This window comes from Protopterus annectens, chromosome 13.part0, assembly GCF_019279795.1.
Source record: "Protopterus annectens isolate FY-2018-M chromosome 13.part0, PAN1.0, whole genome shotgun sequence".
NCBI lineage: Eukaryota > Metazoa > Chordata > Ceratodontiformes > Protopteridae > Protopterus > Protopterus annectens.
In genome coordinates, this window is record NC_056747.1 from 1,173,730,184 (window position 1) to 1,173,754,612 (window position 24,429).

General features: G+C 44.9%; 1 protein-coding gene across 1 annotated transcript in view; it reads left to right on the forward strand.

The window, feature by feature from the left end:
• DHX8 (DEAH-box helicase 8) overlaps nucleotides 1-24,429 on the forward strand; it is a 959,075-nt gene that overhangs the window by 134,266 nt on the left and 800,380 nt on the right. Inside the window, exon 5 of the mRNA XM_044055176.1 lies at nucleotides 22,728-22,837. Coding sequence (XP_043911111.1) covers nucleotides 22,728-22,837 — 110 coding nt within the window. The remainder of the gene's footprint in view (nucleotides 1-22,727; nucleotides 22,838-24,429) is intronic.

Genomic DNA, 24,429 nt, shown 5'->3' on the forward strand with positions numbered 1-24,429 from the left:
CCAGACCACAACGCCACTGGTTGTCAATTTTGTGCTAGGTTTAACAAGCACACTAATAAACGTCGGTTTGATTTTGCCCGACATTATTTTGGCAGAAAATTCAATTACACCATGCCGTCAGAACTTCCGACGACCGGAATACATAAAAAGCGCAAAGACAAGGATAGGCACCCGAGGCCCAAAACTGATGACGAAGCCTCTTCTAGGCCAGTCACCGGTTCTCCGGTTTTCAGCGAGGTGCCTTCGCAGCCCCTGACGACTGCTTCTGTAGAACCACAGGCCGCCTCTGACTCCCACGTGGAGTTGGCTGGGCCATCGGACGCACAAGATTTTCAGCCTACCGAAACTAACCCTTCAGAGAGATCCGGAGTAGCTGAACCCAGCTTCAGAGGGTGTTTTCAGACCTACTCAGTTAAGCATATTAAACCTTCTGCTAAGTCTAAATTTCCTTTAAAAACAAAGAAACAAATACAACATTCTCCAGGACAGGCCTCCATGCCTAAGAAACAAATGCTCAAAATGGCCGAAGACCTAATCACTCTGATCAGGGGGTCCCATCCCCCTCCTGATAAAAGGCCTAGACAGGATGCAGACTATGACTCATCCGACCAGGTGTCCATCTCCTCAGATTCATCCTCTGACCTAGGATATTTCTTACCACCTTATGAGGATTCTGATGCTGAGGAATCTATTCCATCAGCCTCTCCGCCTGAAGACTACTCCTTTGGGGAAACCTTACATACCATGAGGGAGCATTTCCATTGGGAAGGCCAGGATTACTCAGAATCCAAGAAAAGGCTCAGAGACTTCCTTTTATTACCTCAACACAGACCCCTTGCTATTCTGCCAGTGTTAGATATTGTGGATGATGTGTATACTGAATTCAGCTTAAATCCTGATTCTTTACCTCCAGCCCCAGTTAAGCCTGACAGATGCTACAGAGTCCCTGACTCTCACAAATTTCTTTATAAAAGCCCTGTTGCTGACCCTGAAACTATTTCTCAGGGACCCAAAGGGGTTAAGGCCTCATCAGCAAAGAATCCAGTGCTCTCTTACAGAGATTCCAGAGCATTAGACAGATGGGGGAAGAAAGTATATACGTCTGCAACTTTAGCAATGAGGGCCTTAAGTTGTCAGTTTCACATGCTAAAATGTCAGCAATTTTTGATGTTTCAGTTGAAACAAAAAATGCTTCCAGATTCAGATCCTCCTAATTTCAAGGAAATGCAGGATTTATTGCATGCAGCTGAACAAGTGGGAAAACATACTTTGCAATGTGGTTTTGATTCTTTAGAGGCCTCCTGTAGAGCAGCAGTTACAGGTTCTGTCATTAGAAGACATGCTTGGTTAAAAGAGCATAACGTTACCAGATCATGTTAAAGCAAAACTATTGGATGCACCTTTGCAGCAGGCTGTGTTGTTTGGAGTTAAGGCAGAAGTGGTATTAAAGAAAATGGAGGATAAGGCAAAACCTGTGCAAACGGTGAAGGATTTCTTACAGGTTCATCCTCCTCGATTTAGCAGAAATTGGCCAACAAAGAATTGGTCCTTTCCAGCTACAGACAGACCTCAAAGGGGCAGATACAGACATCCAAGAGGTAGAGGTCAACCACAAGATCCTTACAGACCTCGACAATGGGGTGCATCAGGGCAGAAGGAAGGGGAAGACAGGCCCCAACCATATAAAAAACAGCCCCAATGACTTCCCACTACAGCTGCCAAACAGCTCTCTTTTGGCAGCCCCCATGGGAGGAAAACTGGCACTTTTCTATCACAATTGGCATATGATCACCAAAGACAAATGGGTTCTCAACATTGTGTCTCAAGGTTACAGGTTCCACTTTCACATTCTGCCAAGGTTAAAAGGAATGCCAAATCTGCCACCAAATCAATGGGCAGAGGCTCAAAAACAAATAACAGCACTCATGGACATGAGAGCTATTCAAAAGGTACCACCACAGGAGCAAGGACAAGGATTTTACTCAAGACTCTTTTTGGTTCCCAGAAAGGACAAAGCCTGGAGGCCCATTCTTCTCTAAACACTTACCTGGATGTTCCGAAAATCAAAATGTTGACACTACAGCAGCTTCTTCCTATGCTGGGCAAGAAAGCTTGGCTCGTACCATTGGACCTCAAGGAGGCATACCTGCATGTCCCTGTCAGACAAAATTGCAGAAGATACCTCAGATTCATAGTTGGTTCAATGCACTATCAATTATCTGCACTGCCCTTTGGCTTATCTACTGCGCCCAGGGTCTTCACGAAGTGCCTGGCACCAGTAATTGCATTTTGCAGACAGAAAGGAATTCAAATTTATCCGTAGCTGGACGACTGCCTGATTCAAGCAGAGAGCAAGGACATTCTTCTAAAGCATCTGTCATTTGTAAAAATGTTATTAAGTTGCCTAGGGTACACAGCAAACAAAAAGAAATCAAAACTAGCACCCTCACAAGAGACAATATTCCTGGGTGCCAGCTTGAATACAACGGCCCAGATGGCTTATCTCACGCCAGACAAGCAAGGACTACTGACTCAATATTTTCAATTGATGGCAACAAGAACCCATCTCCCTGCAAGAAAAATTCTGCAGGCCTTGGGTTACATGGCATCTTGCATTCTGCTAATTCCATATGCCAGACTGCATATGAGGAAACTACAATGGTACCTAAAGAGTGTCTGGTCACAACACTGTCAAAGTTTGGAAGCAGTTATACCACTAATTCCTTGCCTTCAACAGGAGTTTCAGTGGTGGGCTCAAGCTTGTCATCTCAACAAGGGACAGCCTTTTACTCAACCCACAGCCAGGCAAACACTGACAACAGATGCATCGGATTACGCCTGGGGAACACACATGGCAGGAAAATGTATTCAGGGCAAGTGGCCCGCAGAACAAAGACATCTTCACATCAATCAAAAAGAGATGCTAGCTGTACAAAATGCCCTTACAGCCTTCAAGGACCTGCTGCATCCAGGACAACTACTACTAAAGACAGACAACACCACAGTTATGTGGTACATAAACAAGCAAGGGGGCACTCACTCTTATCCCCTCTGCAGACAAGCCATGACCTTGTGGAACACAGCTATAAACTATCAAGTTCATCTGCAAGCACAATTCCTGCCAGGAGAGAAAAACACACTGGCAGACAACTTAAGCAGAAACATCATGGATCCCCATGAATGGGAATTGAATCCACAAATATTCAGAATGATAACACAGAAATGGTGGAGCCCGGACATAGATCTATTTGCATCCCCAATGAACTGCCAGCTACAGAAATTCTGCACAAGGACTTAACCATCCACAAGCATGGAAAGTGGATGCCCTTTCATTCAGCTGGAGCAACCTACAAGTATATGCTTTCCCACCACTACCTCTCCTTCCAAAGGTACTCATAAAAGACAGGTAAGAAGAGCCAAAGATGATCCTGATTGCACCAGACTGGCCACGCCAGCACTGGTACCCAATCTTAAAGAACTTAGCACAAGGACTACCCTGGATTTTGCCTCATATCCCGCATCTGCTGTCTCAGCACAACAATCAGATACTTCACAGCCAGCTAAAGACTTTAAACTTAGCTGCATGGAAGATTCTTTATTCAAGCAAGCAATGCCTCTCTCCAAAGCTGTTATGGATGTCATTCTGGAGGCCAGAAGGCCTAGTACCAGGAAAGCTTATTCGGATAAATGGAAGAGATTCTGTGCCTGGAACCAGGCTCACAGCCTTGACCCTCTTGTCCCAAATATTCCTCGGATACTACAATATTTAACTGAGATGCTGGACAAGGGCCTCTCCTTTTCATCCATCAAGATCCACGCCTCTGCCATATCTGCTCATTACAACACGGATCCATCAATTTTCTCTAATCCTTTGCTAAAACAGTACCTCAGAGGGGTGAAAAACATAAGACCGCCCCGTAGAGCACCTACTCCAACTTGGGACCTCAACTTTGTGTTGGAAAAATTAACTTTACCTCCTTTTGAGCCAGCTAACACAGCAGATTTAAAATAGATCTCTTGGAAAACTGCTCTGCTCCTGGCAATAACATCAGCACGAAGAGTTTCAGAATTACAGGCACTAATGGCAGTGGAACCTTTCATCATTTTCCACCAAGACAGGGTGTCTTTAAGAACTAACCCTATGTTTATGCCAAAGGTGGTATCAAGTGTGGCTCTAAACCAAACTATTCACTTGCCAACTTTTTATCCAAATCCACAGAATAAAGGGGAGAGACTACTGCATTCTTTGGACATACACAGGCAGTTATGCTTCTACTTGGACAAAACTAAAGCTTTCAGAAAATCTGAGCAATTATTGGTAGCATATGCTGCAGGAGCACAGGGAAAAGCCATTTCAAAACAGACAATTTCAAAATGGATAGGACACCGTATACGTTTCAGCTATACGCACCATGGGAAACCTGTGCCTAACAGCATTAGATCTCACTCCACCAGGGCAACAGCCTACCTCAGAGGAGTACCTACCAAGGATATTTTGGCGGCAGCAACTTGGAGTTCTTTACACACCTTCACCAAGCATTACCATCTGCCTCTATACTCTAAATCCAGAGCTGGCTTTGCCACTACAGTGCTGCAGGGCCTTATAGCCACCCCTAATGCTCTATAGAACCAGCCACCCTACCTCAGCTTTGGGATTCTATCCCAGTGTAATGACTGCAGCAGTGTAACACGATGAACATAGTACAGTTTTGATCCTACCATAAATGTAGATGTTCGAGTGTATACACTGCTGCAGTCCAGGTTACCCTCCCTCCTTCCCCTCTTACTTGCTGGTGCGTACCTATTTCTTCTACTCTTTACTACCTATGGGGAGTATTTGCTGGTAATTGAAAGTTGTTGATTGCTTTTCTTATGTATGTTTTATTAGCAATTTGAATTGCCTACCTTTTTGGGGGCACTTGACATCTGGGGCAAGAAAAACTGAAGAAAATGGCGTCGGCTGCATCTTATATACCCCTGTCGCACTGACGCCAGGGAGGAGGTGACAGCAACCAATGCTGGACCACGACTTTGGAACTCAGGCCGACTGGGGAACCGCCTGACGGCAGGATAACCCAAGTGTAATGACTGCAGCAGTGTATACACTCGAACATCTACATTTATGGTAGGTACAAAACTGTACTTTCCTATCATACCTTGCCTGAAGCTAGAGTTCTTATGGTGGGCAGAGGCTTGCCACCAAAACAAGGTGCTGCTTTTCACCCCACCCCCTGCCGCCCAAACCCTAACAACAGACTCATCAGACTATGCTTGGGGGGGGTTCATCTAGCAGGGAAGTGCATTCAGGGCACATGGAGCCCAAATCAAATGCACCTTCATATCAATCAAAAAGAGATGCTAGCTGTACAGAATGCACTGACAGCCTTCAAGGACTACCTTCTTCCAGGACAATTACTGATAGACAGACAACACCACAGTTATGTGGTACATAAACAAGCAGGGGGTTACACACTCCTACCCCCTTTGCAGACTAGCCATGGCATTGTGGAACACGGCCTTGACCTATCAAATACAGCTACAAGCTCAATTCCTGCCAGGAAAACTGAATACTCTGGCAGACGAACTAAGCAGAAATCTCATGGACCGACATAAATGGAAACTGGAACCACAGATTTTTAGCATGTTGACATGCAAGTGGGGGAGCCCAGACATAGATCTTTTTGCTTCGCCCCAGAACTATCAGTTGGACAAATTCTGTACAAGAACTCATCACAAAAAAAGCCTGGAAAGTGGATGCTCTTATCATTCAGTTGGAAAAACGTATCAGTCTATGCTTTTACCCCTCTGCCTCTGCTCTCCAAAGTTCTACTAAAATTCAAACAGGACAAACCAAAAATGATTTTGATTGCTCCAGACTGGCCTCGCCAACACTGGTACCCACTCCGTGTCGCACCTTCCTCCGTGGCATCTGCCTCAGACACCTTACTTACCGTCTCAGCAAAACAACCAACTTCTGCACACTCTGCTCCAAACTTTGAACCTTGCAGTGTGGCTAATCACCTAAATTCACCTTTGGCATCCCTCAGCAAACCTTGGTGGATGTCATTTTAGAGGCAAGAAGGCCTAGTACTAGAAAAATCTTATGCTGACAAATGGAAAAGATTCTGTGCCTAGAATCAATCACAAGGGATAAGCACAATAGTGCCCAATATGCCTCAGATATTACAGTACTTAACTGAGAGCTTCACAAGGGCCTGTCCTTTTCCTCCATAAAAATCCACACATCCTCAGTTATTTCAGCACATTACAACACAGAACCTCCCCTCTTCTCTCATTCTCTGCTAAAGCAGTATCTCAGAGGGGCCAAAAACTTAAGACCACTCAGGAGAGCTCCAACCCCTGCCTGGGACCTCAATTTTGTATTGGAAAAACTCACTCCCCCTCCTTTCGAGCCAGCTGCTACTGCAGACTTAACATTTCTCTCCTGGAAAACAGTTTTCCTTTTAGCAGTCACTTCAGCTAGAAGGATTTCAGAATTACAGGCCCTTATGGCTGTGGAACCTTTCATTATTTTTCATACAGACAGGGTATCTCTCAGGACCAATCCATCCTTCATGCCTAAGGTGGTGCACAGTGTGGCTCTTAATCAGACCATTCATTTGCCAGTTTTCTTTCCCAATCCACAGAACAAGGGGGAATGGATTCTGCATTCATTGGATGTACACAGACAACTTAGATTTTGTTTAAACAGAACAAAATCTCTAGGAAAATCTGAACATTTACTGGTTGCATTTACTTCAGGGGCAGAGGGAAAGGATATTTCAAAGCAGACTATTTCAAAATGGATAAGCCATTGTATTCATTTCTGCTATATGCACCATGATAAAACTGTCCCCCAGGGGATCAAATCTCATTCCACCAGGGCTACATCTACTTCTACAGCCTTTCTCAGAGGTGTTCCTACTAGAGACATTCTAGAAACGGCTACCTGGAGCTCGGTTCATACATTCACCAAACATTACCATTTACCTTTATTCTCTAAATCCAGAGCTGGCTTTGCCACTGCTGTCCTGCGGGGCCTTATAGCTAGTCCAAATGCTGTATAAACCCATCCTCCCAAACATAGCTTTGGGAATCTACCCAAATGTAAGGACTGCAACAGTGAAACATGAAGAACATAGTACAGTTGTGTACACTTAACATGAATGTAGATGTTAATGTATTCACTGTTGCAGTCCTGGTTACCCTCCCTCCAGCCCCCTCTTTTTCTCTTACTATACCTCTACTTTCTTTTGCTATGCTTAAAAGCCTTTTTGGTGTATTTGCTTTTGTTTGGAGGTATATTTTTGTGTTTTTAATTACATATATATTTGGCTCTCCATTTGGGGGGCACCTGACATCTGGGGCAAGAAAAACTGATGTAATGGCGTTGGCTGCATGTTTTATACCCCTGACAACCTGAAGTCATGGAAGAAGGGACAGCAACCGATGCAGGACCCAAGACTTTGTTAATCAGGCCGACTGAGGGCAACCTGCCAGCAGATTACCCAAATGTAATGACTGCAACAGTGAATACACTCTAACATCTACATTTATGGTACTTGTACACAACTGTACTTTGATGTTCGTCGTGTTTCACTGTTGCAGTCATTACAATTGGGTTATCCTGCTGGCAGGCTAACCGCAGTCGGCCCGAGTTCCAAAGTCTAGGTCTGGCGTCGGTTGCTGCCACCTCCTCCCTGACGTCAGTGCGCCAGGGGTATAAATGATGCAGCTGACACCATTTTCTTCAGTTTTTCTTGCCGCTTGGTGCCCGAAGCAAATGCAGTTGGCAAGTGCCGGTCAGCCGACTCCTGAGATTTTCAAATTCGAATTTCAGATCTGAAGTCTTCATTAAAGCTAAGTACCCCGTTGGGGAAACTTTTTTCTTGCTCCAGACCGATGTCAGAAAAAGTTAATAATTGTATTTCTTGTGGGAAGCAAATACCTCATAAGGATTTTCATTCTTACTGTATTCCTTGCCTAGGCCCTGACCATGACGTTGCTAGATGTCAGTTTTGTGCTAGATTTAACCAACGCACTATTAAGCGTCTCTACGATTTTGCATTTCATTACTTTGGCCGAAGATTCAATTATGTAATGCCGTCGGAACAGCCAACGACCGGAGTTTATAAAAAGTGCAAAGAAAAAGAAAAGGACAGGCATCCGAGGTCCAGAACCGACTACGAGGCTTCCGCTAGGCCTGTCGCCGGTTTGCCGGTTCTCAGTGAGGTGCTTTCGCAGCCCCTGATGCCCGCTACCTCAGAGCCACAGGCCGCTTCCGACTCCCACGTGTAGCCAACTAGGCCACTGGAAACACAAGGTATTGGACACTCGGAAACTATTCCCTCAGATGGGTCTGGAGCCGCTGAGCAGGCATCTGCTTCTGAGGGTGTTTTCAGGCCTACACAGTTATATGTAAAGCCAACTTCAGCTTCAAAGGCAAAGACTAAAGCAGTAAAGCAGTTCTAAAGACAAAGAAACACGTACAGCATTCTCCTGGACAGGCCTCCATGCCTAAAAAACAGATGCTTAAAATGGCCAAAGACCTAATTACCTTGATTAGGGATTCCCATCCCTCTCCTGATAAGAGGCCTAGGCAAGAGATAGAATATGAATCTTCAGATCAGGTTTCCATTTCCTCTGATTCCTCTTCTGAACATGAATATTCCTTTCTACCGTATGAGGACTCTGATGCTGAAGAATCTATCCCTTCAGCCTCTCCTCCTGAGGATTATTCTTTTGGGGAGACCCTGCATACTATCAGGGAGCATTTCCATTGGGAGAGCCAAGATTACTCAGAATCCAAGAAAAGGCTCAGAGACTTCCTTTTATTACCCCAGCACAGGCCCCTTGCTATTCCTCCTGTTTTAGACATTGTAGATGATATTTTTACAGAGTCCGGTCTATCTCCGGACTCTTTACCACCAGCTCCTGTTAAGCCAGACAGATACTACAGGGTTCCGGATTCTCATAAATTTCTTCACAAAAACCCTGCTGCTGACCCAGAAACTATTTCTCAGGGTCCCAAGAGGGTCAAGGCTTCCACTTCAAAAAACCCTATCCCCTCTGATAGGCATTCAAGGGCCCTGGACATACTGGGGAAGAAGATATATACTTCTGCTACCATGGCTGTAAGAGCTTTAAATTGTCAGTTTCATATGCTTAAATATCAGCAATGTCTTATGTCACTGCTTAAACAGAAAATGTTGACAAATTCAGAATGTGCAGAAAACAAAGTAATGCACGATTTATTGCATGCAGCTGAACAAGTAGGAAAGCATACTTTGCAATGTGGTTTTGATTCTCTAGAGGCCTCCTGCAGGCCCGCAGTTACAGGTTCTGTCATTAGGGGAGGCATGCTTGGTTAAAAGAACAGAATCTGCCTGTACTATTGGATGCCCCACTATAACATGATACCTTGTTTGGTGTTAAAGCAGAAGAAGTGCTGAGGAAAATGGAAGACAAAGCTAAATCTATGCAAACAGTGAAGGATTTCTTACAGGTACAGCCTCCCAAATTTAGTAGGAACTGGCCTACAAAGAATTGGTCCTTTCCAATGTCAGACAGGCCACAAAGAGGCAGATACAGATGCTCCAGAGGCAGATCACAGCCCCAAGGGTCATACAAGCCTAAACAATGGGGTGCTTCTACCTCCAAAAGTGGAGAGGAAAAATCACAGCCATACAGGAAACAGTCTCAATGACTTTCCCCTGCCAACACCAACCACTTATCTTCTGGCAGCTCCTTTGGGGGGAAAAACTAGCACTTTTTTCACAAAATTGGCACATGATCACGCAAGACAAGTGGGTCTTAAATATCGTATCTCAAGGCTACAGGTTCCACTTTCACACCCTGCCAAGGCCAAATGGTATGCCAGACCTGCCACACAGTCAATGGGCAGAGGCACAAGTTTAATCTCTAATGGACATGAGAGCCATTCAACAAGTACCACAGCAAGAGCAGGGACTAGGATTTTACTCAAGGCTATTCTTGGTGCCCAGAAAGGACAAAGCCTGGAGACCAGTACTGGAACTGTCTATCCTAAACACATTCCTGGATATTCCAAAATTCAAAATGTTAACTCTGCAGCAGCTTCTGCCCATGCTGGGCAAGAAGGCTTGGCTTGTGATTTTTAGACCTAAAAGAGGCATACCTGCATGTCCCAATCAGACAATCATGCAGAAGATACCTCAGATTTATAGCTGACTCAATGCACTACCAATTCTCTGCACTGCCCTTTGGCTTATCTACTGTGCCCAGGGTCTTCACAAAATGCTTGGCACCAGTGATTGCATTTTGCAGACAAAGAGGAATACAAATATATCCTTACTTGGACGACTACCTTATTCAAGCAGAGAACAAGGAGACACTACTACAGCATCTGGCATTTGTAAAAAAGATGCGAACAGGTCTAGGGTACACAGTAAACGAAAAGAAATCAAAACTCGTACCCTCTCAAGAGATAATATTCCCGGGTGCAAGCTTAAGTACAACTGCCCAGATGGCTTATCTCACGCCAGCCAAACACAGACAACTGACTGCTTACTTCAAAATGTTGGCAACAAAGACCCAGTTATCTGCAAGAAAAATTCTGCAGGCTTTGGGCTTCATGGCATCCTGCATTCTACTAATTCCATATGCAAGACTGCATATGAGGAAACTTCTGTGGTATCTAAAAAGTGTTTGGACTCAACATTGCAACAGTCGGGAAACAATAATTACCCTCATTCCCTGCCTGCAACAGAAGTTTCGATGGTGGGCATTTGCCTGTCACCTCAACATGGGACAGCCTTTCACCATACCCACAGCCAGGCCTGATAGCCTCTCCTAATCCTGTTTAGCACCAGCCACTCAACCTTAGCTTTGGGATTCAACCCAATTGTAATGACTGCAACAGTGAAATACGATGAGCATAGTACAGTTGTGTACCTGCCGTAAATGTAGATGTTCGAGTGTATTCACTGTTGCAGTCCAGGTTACCCTCCCACCTTCCCCCTTTTCCTTGCTGGGACTTATCTGTACTTCTCTATTCTATACAACCTATGTGGTGCATTTGCTTGTAGATGAAGGAAAAGTAGTTTTTTCTGTATGCATGCTTATTGGCATAATTTAGCCTACCTTTTTAGGGGCACCTGACATCTGGGGCAAGAAAAACTGAAGAAAATGGCATCGGCTGCATCTTTTATACCCCTGGCGCACTGATGTCAGGGAAGAGGCGACAGCAACCGACGCCGGGCCAGGACTTTGGAACTCGGGCCGACTGCGGGTAGCCTGCCAGCAGGATAACCCAATTGTAATGACTGCAACAGTGAATACACTCGAACATCTACATTTATGGTAGGTATTTTCTGCTGCAGACATTGACTCCTACAGAACATTTGCTGGAAATTTTCTCGAGGGAAAAACAAGCTGATATAAGAATCTTTGTTTATTTTATTTATTTATTGTAACATTTCTTTATCAGGAAAGTATGACTAGGACAGATCCTATTTTCAGCGGAGGCACGGGGAGAAAAGCTCCACTTTAACACAATGGTACATAGATGTTGAATGTGTATACAAATACATATCATCAAATGGGTACATCACGTCACCTAAAACTCATTTCATCTAAACCAAATCACCTAAAGTTCATTTCACCTAAAACTCATTTCACTGACAAGTAGTACAACAAGGCAAGTCAAAGGTATATGTCCTTTTCCCCACTGTAGTGCGATCCTGGTGTTAGTATATATAGTTGGGATTGGGGGCACAGCCCCCCACTTGCTTTGGTTTTATGATGTGTGGTTTTGTTTTACATTATTTGGTAAAAGTCAACTAGGTGGGTAGCTGTGCCCCCCTCATGTGTGTGTGTATATATATATATCTATATCTATCTATCTATCTATATATATATATATATATATATATATATATATATATATATATATAGATATACATGAGGGGGGCACAGCCACCCACCTAGTTGACTTTATATACACATATATATATATACATATATATACATATATATATATATATATATAAATATATAAAACACCAAGATCACACTATAGTGGGGAAAAGGACGTACACCATTGAACTGCTTTAGATTACTACTTGTCAGTGAAATGAGTTTTAGGTGAAATGGGTTTTAGGTGAAGTGATACATATATATATATATATATATATATATATATATATATATATATACACACATATGTATACACACACACGCGCATATATATGTAAGTATGTATGTGTATATGTTTTTGTGTATATGTAATGCTTACATACACAGTGTGTAGCCCTATGGGCCTTATTACAGCTATTATTTATCTACAGACATTTCCAGTTTTTCTTGGAGCTTTTCTTCCTAGGCCTGTGCTGAAACAGTGTTTTTTTCGCAGTCAGAATTTCCTGGTAAGCAAGTGCAAAACAAAAGAAGTAAATATGTATTCATGATCTTCTGTCCTCAGCATACTATTTATAATAGTCCATCTGATGCTGTCAGTCTTCACATAATCCTTGACTGTGAGCTCAGATCTGAGCCTCGGAACCGACTCAGACATTTTCTTCAGCTCGCATCTTCCAAACTCTTGAACTAGGCTATACCCATAATGCTCCTCTCTAAATTACCTCAGATCTCGTTTGCCGCTTTGTGTCAGATGCATCCAACCTCTCTTGAGCTTTGGCAGTTCTTTAAAGTAAAATGTTAAGTTGTCCATCTCGCCTTCATTCTTGCTGGTTGGGGTCCGGAGCAGATCCTCAAGAGCTATTTACTGGCTCGAGGCCTGCCCTTATCCCACAATGCTTGGCGCTAGATACCCAGATCTCGTTTGACGCTTCAGCTACGAGGTTGCGCTTTTACTGGCTCAGGTCGTATTAATCCTTTTTTTTTGCATTACTAGCTAATATTTGCCTTGTATTTTTCTTATATATAGATTGTATTTCCCTTGTAGTGTAGTTAGACTGTGTATCCCCTAGTTTGTCCCACTAAGAAAACTCGTTTTCTGTTAGAGAGTTTCTACCCTTCCCCCACTCCCTTGTTTCTCTCTATTAGTGGCTAACCCCACACTTGTTGTACCTATAGGAGTAGTGTTTAGCCTTGTAGTATTTTAGTATTTGTATATTTTTATTAAGGATAGTTGTTATTAAGTGTGTGTGTGTGAGTTTTTTGTGGTTATTATTGTTAGCTTAACTAATGCGGGTGTGTGAGTGTTTCTGTGTGCCTTGTTTAAGCACTCGTTTAATTTTTCTGTCTTTAGTATCCCCGGGCCAGTATGTTCAAGGATACTAAAGTTTCAGGCTTCAAGAAGTGTGACTCGTGCTGTCAGAAGATGTCTCTGACAGACGGTCACACTTCGTGTTTATTGCTTGGGTTCCCTACACCTGCAGGACTCCTGCTCGGTCTGTCATGCCTTCAATCCGAGAGCCCTGCAGGAGCGTAGGAACAAACTTATTTTGAGAGGCTTACTTAAGCCAGAGGGATCCCCGGCGAAGCCTCAGTCGGGGAAATCCTCAAAGCCCGCCAAGCCATCGGCTCCCAGTTCGGAGCCGTCGCCGGGCGGAGCATCTGCCTCCTCTTCGACTCTGGCTGGAGCCGACATCCCTAGACCTCAATTGGCTCTGACTTTAGTGTCGGAACTGTCGTTGGGCCAAAAACGTTTTAGGGTCCCCTTCCTTATATTCGGTTCGTTCGGCTCCGAGGTCACCATTGCTTCAGTCGGAACAAAGCCATAGGTCCCACTCCTCTCGGTCCTCCAGGTTATCCGATCATAACTTGGAGAGGGTGGTCAGTAGACTCCTTAAATCGCAGGCCCTGGCCAAAATGTTAACCAGCCCTTCTCAACAGACTGTGGCTGTCCCGGTGTCTTCAGCAGTTCCTCCTCCGACTCCCCTTTTGTGTTCGGAGCCGGAGCTGGTTGGGGCTCGAATCTTGGAAACAGAGCCGATACCACATCTTTCGGCTCCGATCTCTTCATTGGTTCCTTCTTTGGAGGTATCTCGGCGCCGGGACTCCCTCGTCGGCTCCGAGGGGGCGAGTGGTATAGGACCCTTGTCTGACCCCGTTCTCCCTCTCGGGGCTTCGGCGCAGGTGAGCTCGGCCCCGACTTCGGCCTCGGTGCCGGGAGGGGTTCACGTCTCTTCGGAGTGGGGACCCTCTGCTGTGCCTGATGGGGGCACCTTCGAGGTCATGAGGAGCGTGCTGACTCCTGAGTTGGCTCCTCGATTGGCCCCTTCGGCTCCTCCCCCCATGGTGCCTGCATCAGTCTCTGTCCACCCTCCTGACCCCAAGCGTGGAGAACAGATGCTCCAGGTCACCCCATTGGGCATATCTTCCTCTTCCGAGGCCTCTCCTGATCATTCAGAGGAGCCCCCTTGGAAGAGAAAATGTAAGAGGAAACATGTCGACTCCCCCTAGTCAGTCACGTCTGATACCGACTTGGAGGATTCGGAAAGGTCCCCAAGATCCCCCTCTGAGGATGTTTCTCTTTCAGACATCCTGGAGATCCCTAAGCAGAGGGGGGGAACTGGACTGCCCTTAACCCTTCCAAGGACGAGTCGGTATACCTGGACGCATTTGGTTCTCACCCTTCCACCTCCTGGGTGTCTCCACCCTTCGGCCTATTCATGGAAGTAGTGGCTCAAAGGGCGTGGTCAGCCCCAGACACAGTGGAACCAACTTCCCGCAGGCCAACTAAGTTCATTACAGCCCCACCCAACAAACAATTTTTGACAAAAGGTGTCCCCGTTGATGCCATGGTGGTGGCAGCAGCCACTAAGAAGGAGTTGGCTGACCCTTCGGTGCCTGTCCATCCACCTAATAAAGAGTCTAGGACAATGGACAGGTACGGGAAGCGGATGTTTTCCTCAGCGACCTTTTCCATGCGATCGCTGAATTATCTGTGCCATTTTACCTGCCTTCAAAGGGATCTTCACAAGGAACTGGGTGATACCCTTCAGGATCCATCAGCTGTGGGGGCTCAGGATAAGATCATCTCCCAGCTGGCGACCCTTAACTCTATTGTCAACTCCTCCATGCGGCTCATTTCTTATGCAGCCGATGAGGCGAGTAGGGCCGCAGGTACAGGCGTGGCTTTGAGAAGACATGCCTGGATGCGGTTATGTAACTTTGCTGACCCCTTTAAGGCATCTTTCATCAATACCCCCTTCGATGATTCGGAACTGTTTGGACCACAGTTGAAGGATACCCTTACCAAGTGTGAGCAGGAAGGCAAGACTCTCTCTGCCGTGGGAGTCCGTTTTTCTACTCCATCTAGACCATACCCTAAGGGTCAGAAGAGTGGAAAAATATGGTTTCGTAAACCCCAGGGAGTCGTGCCTGACACACGTGGTGAGTTTCCCTCCAAGGGCAGGGGAGGGAACAATAATAGATGCCGCCCGAGGGGCAGAGGGGGTCCGCAAAATCAGGGTAGCAGAGAATCTTTCTCTGACAAACCCTTTCAGCACCCCTGAGGGGCTGCCTGACTGTCCACCTTCGGAGGCAGTCGGGGGAAGATTGTCACTGTATCCAGAAGCCTGGCAACTCCTCACACCATACAAATGGGTACGGTCCATCATTTCCGAGGGTTACAAAATCCCCTTTGTCCACACCCCTGTACAAACAACCAAGTCCCTTCCAGATGTTCCACCTGGTCTAAGGGAACAAGCAGTGCCAGAAATTTCAAAACTGCTAGAAAAAATGGCCATCCATCCAGTCCCAGCAGACCAGCAAGGATCCGGAATTTATTCCAAGTTCTTTTTGGTACCAAAAATGACAGGGGACTGGAGACCCATTTTGGATCTCAGCAGGTTAAACAAATCTGTTAAAAGAACGAAGGTCCGGATGGTCACGCTTCAGTCCATTCTACCCTTTTTGGGTCAGGACAATTGGATGTGCTCCATAGACCTTCAGGATGTGTACTACCATATCAAAATGGACAGGCGCTCCAGAAGGTTTCTCCACTTCCGGCTGGGAGCCAGTCACTATCAATTCAGAGCCCTGCCCTTTGGTCTCACTACAGCCCCCAGGGTGTTCAGCAAATGCATGGCAGTGGTTACTGCTCACCTGAGACGGCGAGGATTAAAGGTGATGTCCTTCATGGATGCATCTGCAGTCATAACACAACTGTTTGTCCTGTTGTCCAGGCAGCCTTAGTCGGTGGGATTCAAAGTCGTCCGGTCCGCTTCGGTCTGATGTCATGATTCTCACCCGACACCCGTCTCTCTTGGTTCGGTCTAGCATCAGCATCAGCCGACGCGCCATTTTCTTCAGTCTTTCTGCCGCTCAAGCAGAAGCTGTTCCTGCAAGTGCCGCCGTAATGGATCTCTACCAAATACTACTACCAAACCAAGACTACTAAAGCCAAGGACTCTTTCCGCGATGACTCCTTCTTGCAGCCCAGAAAAAATGTATTCGTTAATTAATGTGTATTAACCAAAGGGAAACAAATACCTATAACTCACTGCTGCCCCTGTGCCCACCCCAGCCCGATGAGCCTTGTTAGTACGCCATGCTCTTTCTCAATAACGTGCTAGATCAACCGTCAAACGCTTAGACGCCAGTTTTCGTTTCTTCGCGTGTTGTTCTATGCCGCCGGACCCTCCGACTGCATTCTGCCAAAAAGCAAAGCAAAAAAACGAAGATCAAGGGCGGTCTGGTTTCGCGAAAACCGCCGAAAACCAAAAAAACGAAATTGTGAGTGTTCTAAACCGAAACGAAAACAAACTAAAAAAACTGAACTAACTATGAAACTGAGAGGTCCTAGCTACACTCCCTACGCCTCAGAAATTTTACCTCCGCCGCCTTCCACCCACTTACGACTGACCTACTGACTTATGGTCTCTTGTTCTCTTTACCGGTCTCCTGTGCTGCTCAGCCCCAAGTTCCATGTCCAGCTAAGGCCTTCGCGGCCAAAAGGCTAAAGGCCAAAAAAGCCAGCATCACTAAACAGTCCTTGTCCCAGCCCTCTGCTCCTCCTCTCCCTCTTACCTGCAAGAAGATTTCTTTTTAGAAGATTTTAATTTCTCACTAGAGTCACTCAATCTCAGCCCCAGAAGAGCAGAGAGAGAGACCCCCCTAGAAGCCCCTGAGAGCCCCTCTGCTGATGATGACTGGATGATGGATACATGACCAGCCAGATAACTTCCTTTCCAGAGATTCCTTTCTCCCATCCCTCCAATTCTGATGCTGAAGAATCCATTCCATTCTCTGAAAAACCTCAAGAATTCCTCCTTGGGAAACCCAATGGCAACAGAATTCAGCAGCAGGAAGGGGAAGACTAGGACTTTTCTCCACACCACAGCGAGACTTTGCACTCCACTACCCTGTCACTCTCTGTGGTGGATGATCCTCTTCTCTCTCTGGTGGATGCTGCAGATTCTCATTACCCCAGCCTCAGCTCCAGACACCAGCCCCAGCCCTGTGCCCCACCAGATTACACAGGGTGCCATACAGACACCCACCTCTACAAGGGCCCCTCTTGCAGACCCCCAACTATATCCCATCAGGGACCCAGAGTAGCCGGAAGCAAGGTCTAAAACCCTGTTCCTTAAAAAAAAGGGAAGCAAGGTCAAAGACAGATGGGGTAAAAACAATTTCTCAGCTCTTCTTACCATTGGCTTTATTATGTCAGTCATTACCAAGAAAATACCAACAGTTGTAAGATCAGTTAACTAATCAGCTAACCAGAAATGAATAACTACTTAAATTATGTATTAGAAAATGGTTTATAAATATTAAGCATTAGTGTAACCATTCTTTAAAATGTGGCTATGATGCACTGAGGCTTCATGACTGGAATAGCCACACTGGCTAGCAAACAGAGGAGACATGGCTAAAATTAGAAGGCAATGTGAAACTGTATGGATAAAATTCATTTGATTTGTTTAAGGCTAAACTTCAAGTCGGTTTGAAAAGAAAAAGGAGCAAAAGTGAACCCAGACAGAGAAAAAAAAAACTAAATCAGATCAGTAAAGAAAAAGGAAGCAGAGGTGGGCCTGCCAAAAGTAAGCAGGAACTGATTCCACTCAAAATTGGGCCTTTTCCCTGAGATGCTCCAGAGGCAAAGCAGAACCAGAGGAGGCAGGGAAGAAACCAACCAGAGGGAGGTACCAACAGAGGGGATGAGGCACAGAAGGTAACAACAGAGGCAGCAGATCAACACCCTCTACCTACATCAACACACCACAAGTGACTAACCAGTAAACCTACTAAACTACCTACACATAACAGCTCCTCTAGGATAACAGCTACCCTTACAGAAAAAAACTGAACACACAAAAAGTTACAATTCATAATTTACCAAACCATTTTTCAGTTCTACCGGTTACCTCCAAACTGAAAACAGAGGCTCAAAGAACAATGCCCAAATCAAAAAAACAAAGAAAACTACTCAAGAACAAATAGATAATGGAATTGAGAGGAGCAGAGCTGTGGCCAACAGCAGAGCAGCAAAAGGGGGAAAGGAACAGCAGATCTTTCTATCCTAGAGGTCAAGAAAAATAAAAATCCCATTCTGTTCAAAAGACAAATCTACTCCTAAACAGGCTGTCTCAAAATGCAAAATTCACAAATGCTGACCCTACAGCAACTTCTCAAGGAGGCAGGTAACTCTGGCTCTCAACTCAAGATCTCCTGCAGGCTCATCTGCACGCCCCTGCAGAAGATCGGTATCTTTCTCTCAGCACTTTGGGATTTCTTGGGTAGATCAGAGCACCATCAGGGCACTATGCCTCTTGGCCATCTACTGCCTCAGAATGCCTGGCAGTATTCCTGGCATCAGTAATCACTTCCACAGACTAATTTTCCATATCTAGACGACTGGCTCCTTACTGCTTCCACCAGGCATCAGCTACTGCGAGCCAGGGATTATACCATCCAAACTTGTTCCGAGCTAGGTATCTCAATAAATTATGAAAAGTCTGCATTGTTGCCTTGTCAGTCTATAACCTTTATAGGCGCAAGATTAAATACAAAAGAACTGTCTGTAAAACTTCCTCTAGACAGAGTGTCAGACATTCGCTGACATTTGCAGGTCTTACTACAGTGCAAGAGGATTCAGGCCAGATTTGTACTAAAAACCTTGGGTCTCATGGCAGCAGCAGTCATACTAGTTCCCCTGGCTCGTTTTCACATGCGGATTCTTCAGTGGATGCTCTTTACCCAGTGGTCTTTTAAACAACTTCCGATGTCTCGCAACATAATAATCACTCAATCATGCAAAGACCACCTGGCTTGGTGGATGGTCTCCCCTCTAGTACTCCAGGGCAGACCGTTTGTTCTTCCTCCTCCTGTTGCCACGGTGATCACGGATGCCTCCCTGATCGGGTGGGGGGGGGGATTTTCAGGGCAGGACTGTCCAGGGCACTTGGCAACCTCTAGAGTACCACCTGCACATAAATGTCTTGGAGATGAGAGTGGTGCTTTTAGTGTTGCAAGCTCTTCAGGACTCTCTACCCACCGGGACTATTGCAATTCAAACAGACAATATGTCTGTAGTGTGGTACATCAACAAGCAGGGCGGAACCAAGTCCTATCCCTTATGTCGAGAAGCACTCAGACTCTGGCAGTGGGGGCGATCTCCTCTCAACGGTTTCTGATAGCAACGCACATCCCCGGGAAGTCCAACATCATAGCGGACAGGCTAAGCAGAGCTATTCTCATGCCTCACGAGTGGTCTCTCAATCAGTCAGTAGCGGACAAAATTTTTCACAGATGGGTACAACCTTGCTGCGACCTTTTCGCAACTCCTCTCAACAGCAAGTGCAATGATTTCTTCACTCTCTTCCCCCTCCCCGGCCCCTACCCCAGAGACGCTCTAGTTCATGATTGGCCCCGGGGTCTTCTGTATGCATTTCCACCTTTTCCCCTAATTCCCAAACTAATTCAGAAGGCAACCGCATTGGTATCCAGGATGATCCTCATTGCCCCTTACTGGCCTCGACAAATTTGGTTCCCATTCCTGCATCATCACCTGCTGGAGCAGCCCTGGAATCTGGACCCAGTGCCAGGCCTCTTGATCCATCAGTCGGGTGGGCTGCACCAATCCCTTCGCTCTCTCAACCTCACAGCTTGGTTGCTCCACTTCCAACCTTAGCCAGGCTTCCACATATTTCTCAGCCGGTGCGAGAAATCATCCTTTCTTCGCACAAATTTACCACCAGGAAGACTTATGCTAGTAAGTGGAAACGTTACTCTTTCTGGGCAGAGGCTAGGAATATAGACCCCTTTACAGCCCCTGTCCATCACGTTCTAGATTTTTTAGCAGAACTTTTTCAAGCTGGTTCCTCGTCTGCCGCCATTAGGGTCCAATTAGCTGCTATTGCAAATTTCCACGCTGGCCTGTCAGAAACCAGCATCATGTCCCACAAACTTTGCAAGGGCTTTCTTAAAGGGACTATTTTGCTTAGGCCCCCGGTCAGAGATCCCCCGCCTCCATGGGATTTAACTCATTACATCCGAGTGATGCCTCCAGGTGCATCTGCAGTTACCGCCTACTGCTCCTCTAGGCGTCAAATATTACTTGTTCATACTTGCATTAATAATTCCAAAACCATGCTACATACAAGATATCAGAATTTTTATCTTGAAGCGTACATGACAAACACAATTGTATTCATATTTGACCTCTGTCATTGAGTATTTGTTAGAATTGTAAGGTGATAACTTCATTTTTAAAGGCTCAGGCCACACCCACTAGGAGTTAAAGGTGCACACTCAAAAGAGCTGTATTAGCTTCCTTGATTCTCCCTCCTTTTGAACCTGCGGCTTCCTGTTCCTTAAAATTACTCTCCTGGAAGACTCTCTTTTTAGTAGCCATCACCTCAGCTAGGAGAGTTTTGGAACTTCAAGCCCTCTGTATTTGTCCTCCTTACCTTGTGTTTCACAAGGATAGAGTTTCACTCAGGACTAATCCTTCTTTTCTGCCAAGATAGCTTCTGAAACAAACCTGAATCAGGCTGTTGATTTGCCTGTCTTTTTTTCCTAACTATTCGAACAAAGCTAAAGTTACACCAATTGGACGTTCATAGGCAATTACGTTTTTATTTGGACAGGACTAAGCAAACGAGAAAATCAGACCAACTCTTCCTGTCCTATGCCGAGGGCAAACAGGGCCTGCCAGTTTCTAAAGTAACCTTATCCAGGTGGTTGTCCTCTATTATTATTTTGATTTATCAGCTGAGACATAAAGAACTCCCTACTAAACCTAAAAGTCATTCCACCAGAGCGTTAGCTACTTCGGTAGCTTTTCAAGCTAGACTACCAATGGAATCTATATTTGTGCTGCAGCCACATGGGCCACTCCTCAGACCTTCATTTCACATTATAAGTTGGATATGGCCTCTAGGAGTAGAGCTGATTTTGGTTCCACTGTACTCAAGAGTCTGTTCCGATGAGCCAGCCACCCAGGACTAAGGTGCTAGGGACGCTGTCCCAACCAGCAAGAATGAAGGCGAGATAGACAACTTAACATTAAGAAGTTATGTACCTACCATAACGTTCCATGTTAGTTGTCTTCTCGCCTTCTTTCTTGCTTCCCACCCTCCATCCCCCTAGCCTGGACAGACCGAAAAGAGTCCTTTTTTTTTGAGGCCTTCTTCCTCTGGCTGAGTCTTATCTGGGTTACGTCCTCCTCTGTTTTAGTACTGTAGGTAAACCTTGTATTTTGAACAGGTGTCCTTAAAATTTTTTCTATGGTGTTAGCTCTGCCAAACGAGATTTGGGTATCTAGCGCCAAGCATTGTGGGATAAGGGGAGGCCCCGAGCCAGTAAATATCTCTCGAGCTTTAGTAGATGGCCGAGTCAGAGCTGAGGATCAGTTCCGAACCCCAACCAGCAAGAAAGAAGGCGTGAAGACGACCACTAACATGGAACGTTATGGTAGGTACATAACTTCTTAGTTTTTTTACTGTGAATTTATTTAAATCCCTCTTATTCTACTTGTATTTATCTTCTTGAATACTCGCTCCTCTTGCTTTATTTTTGTGGATATGTGTGACATCTTTCCCCCGCTTTTCCTCTACCATTAGGTAGATTTCTCTACGTAACATTGCTGGTACTCTCCTTTTACCTATTTAGGTATTTTTTGGATACTGTAGTTGGTACCCCTTTATCTTTTCCTTTGGTACCCCTTTCTCTTTTCTTTTAAAAAAAAAAAAAACGTTGCTGTCCCGTTTTCTGTGCGTGTGTGTGTGTATGTGTGATCTTTATCAGCTTTAAGCCTTCTTTTCTGGTATGGCTGATAAATCTGATTCTTCGGTTTAACCTTCTAAGGGCACTTCTGGCTTTAAGAGGTGCCAGAAGTGCGAAAAAATGATGCCCAATTCAGATGGGCATGTGTGCTGTGTATATTGTGTAGAAGTTGTACACTTGCAGGAAAACTGCTCTATATGCCATGGTTTCTCACAACAAGGTAGAGGTGGTGCCATCTTACTCGAAGTTTTGATCAGGGCTTTCTGTGTTCTTACCTGTTAAAGTGAGTCACTCCCAGTGATGACTGTGCATTGTAGAAGTGATACTTGCAGTCTTGTGAAAGCGCTGTTTTTGTTGGTATTAACCTTGCCTTATTCATTACTATCACCTTGTACTTGTAAAGTTTACCTGTGTGCTATGAGAAGAGATAAATAAAGGTGAATAATTGTAGAAGTTGAAGATAACATAATGTGCAAAACACCCCATCACATGAAATTAATTTTTAACGTGAATCTTTGTTGCCTTCTTTTCTCCTGAATTCTTACCAGACCATGTTAGATGAAGATGATGTGAAAGTAGCTGCAGATGCTTTAAAGGAGCTTGAAGCTTTGATGCCCAGTGCAAATACAGAAGACAAGAGCAAGAGCAGGAAACATCGGTATGTAAAGCTTGAGTGTTGTCATTGTATAGCCAAGGAGTCTGGTTAGAATAGCATGACAGGTTTGTTCCAGAGCTGTTAGCGTGTGGCACACCTAGTTGCATTTAACCTTCATTATTCCTTGCCGGTGTTGGCCATCACTCAAAGGCTGATAACATAAGATATTATCTCCATAGACTACTTTTGTACTTATTCCCCCATGTTACCTCCGTAGCATACAGTTCTGCTTATTCCCCCAGAACTCAGCAATGCCTAGCACCATTGACTATGTACCTTGAGAGATTTGCTTACATCTGGTGCCACCCAGAACAAGTTAAGCACTGGTATTTAAAAAAAAATTGCAATTTGTTAAATTTAAGTGTGCTGCTGTTATTTTGTGGTACTAGTCTTTGCTTTTAACAGCATTTTGGATAGAAAAGCGCTTTTGTTTTCTAATGTGGTTTGCTATTGACTTGTTAGGAATTCAACTTAAGTTATGATCTGATGATGTTCTTTTCATTCTTCCTTAACGTATGGGTTACAGATCTGACCTCTGATCCAATTCGACCGCATATCACAGACTTACATTTCCAACTGTCAAGCTTCTCATTCTACCCATAATGCCCCAGTCAGCCCACAGTACCCAAGATCTCATTTGCTGCCATCTCACACGAATATGGATCCTCTCTTTGAGCCTAGTTTTTATTTATTTATTTTTTTGTGAGAATTGAGTAGTTTTCTACTTTGTTTGCCCTTGTATATTACGTTTTTGCTACCCTCCTTCTGCCTTTTCTAGTTATCTGTTTCTCCTGATGTTCATGTGTTTCTCCTGTTAGGTCTTGCCCTTTTTCTACCTTATTGGTAGTCTTGAGCATATCATTGTTTCCATGATTTTTCTGCCCTTCCTGTCCTGTTTAAGGGTATTCTTTCTTCCTTTCTGCCGTAGTTGGTAGCTCTTGTTTGCTAACCTTACTTAAAACACAAAACAAACAAAAAAATAGGGAAAAAAAACAAACCGTTACTGCCTTTTTCTTGTTAGTTTAGTTATGGCTAAGGAACCGACTAACTTTAAGAAATGTACTTCCTTTGTGCACAAAAATTCAAAATTCTGATGCCAACAGGGAGAGCGTGTATTGTCTAGGAGTGGCACATCTTTCCAGTAATTGTTCTCTTTATGCTGCATTTAATTCTAGGACAATAATGGATAGGAGAAACAAACTTGTTTTGATAAGGACTGCTGCCTCCATCTTCCTCATCTACCTTAGGGGGCTCACAACCCCAGTAAACACCTTAAGGCCTTTCATAACTTAGAAAGAGATCCTCTACTCCGTCTCTGAAAGCTTCTTTGTCCTGTGCACTTTCTTCAGAGATCCCCAAGAAGATCCAAAGAACTTCAGATCCAGCCTTTTCAGATTTTAAAAAGAAACCGTCAGATCCTAAATCATTGGATCAGTCTTTCATATTGGTGAAGCCTCCCAAACAGTTTTCGTATATTCATACCTCGGATATGACTTTTGTTGTACCAAAGTCTCCATGAACCCACTCACCCAGGTTCTCAGTTGATGTGGTATCCCCTTGGCTCCATTCCCCCTTTCTTCAGACTGCACAGAAGA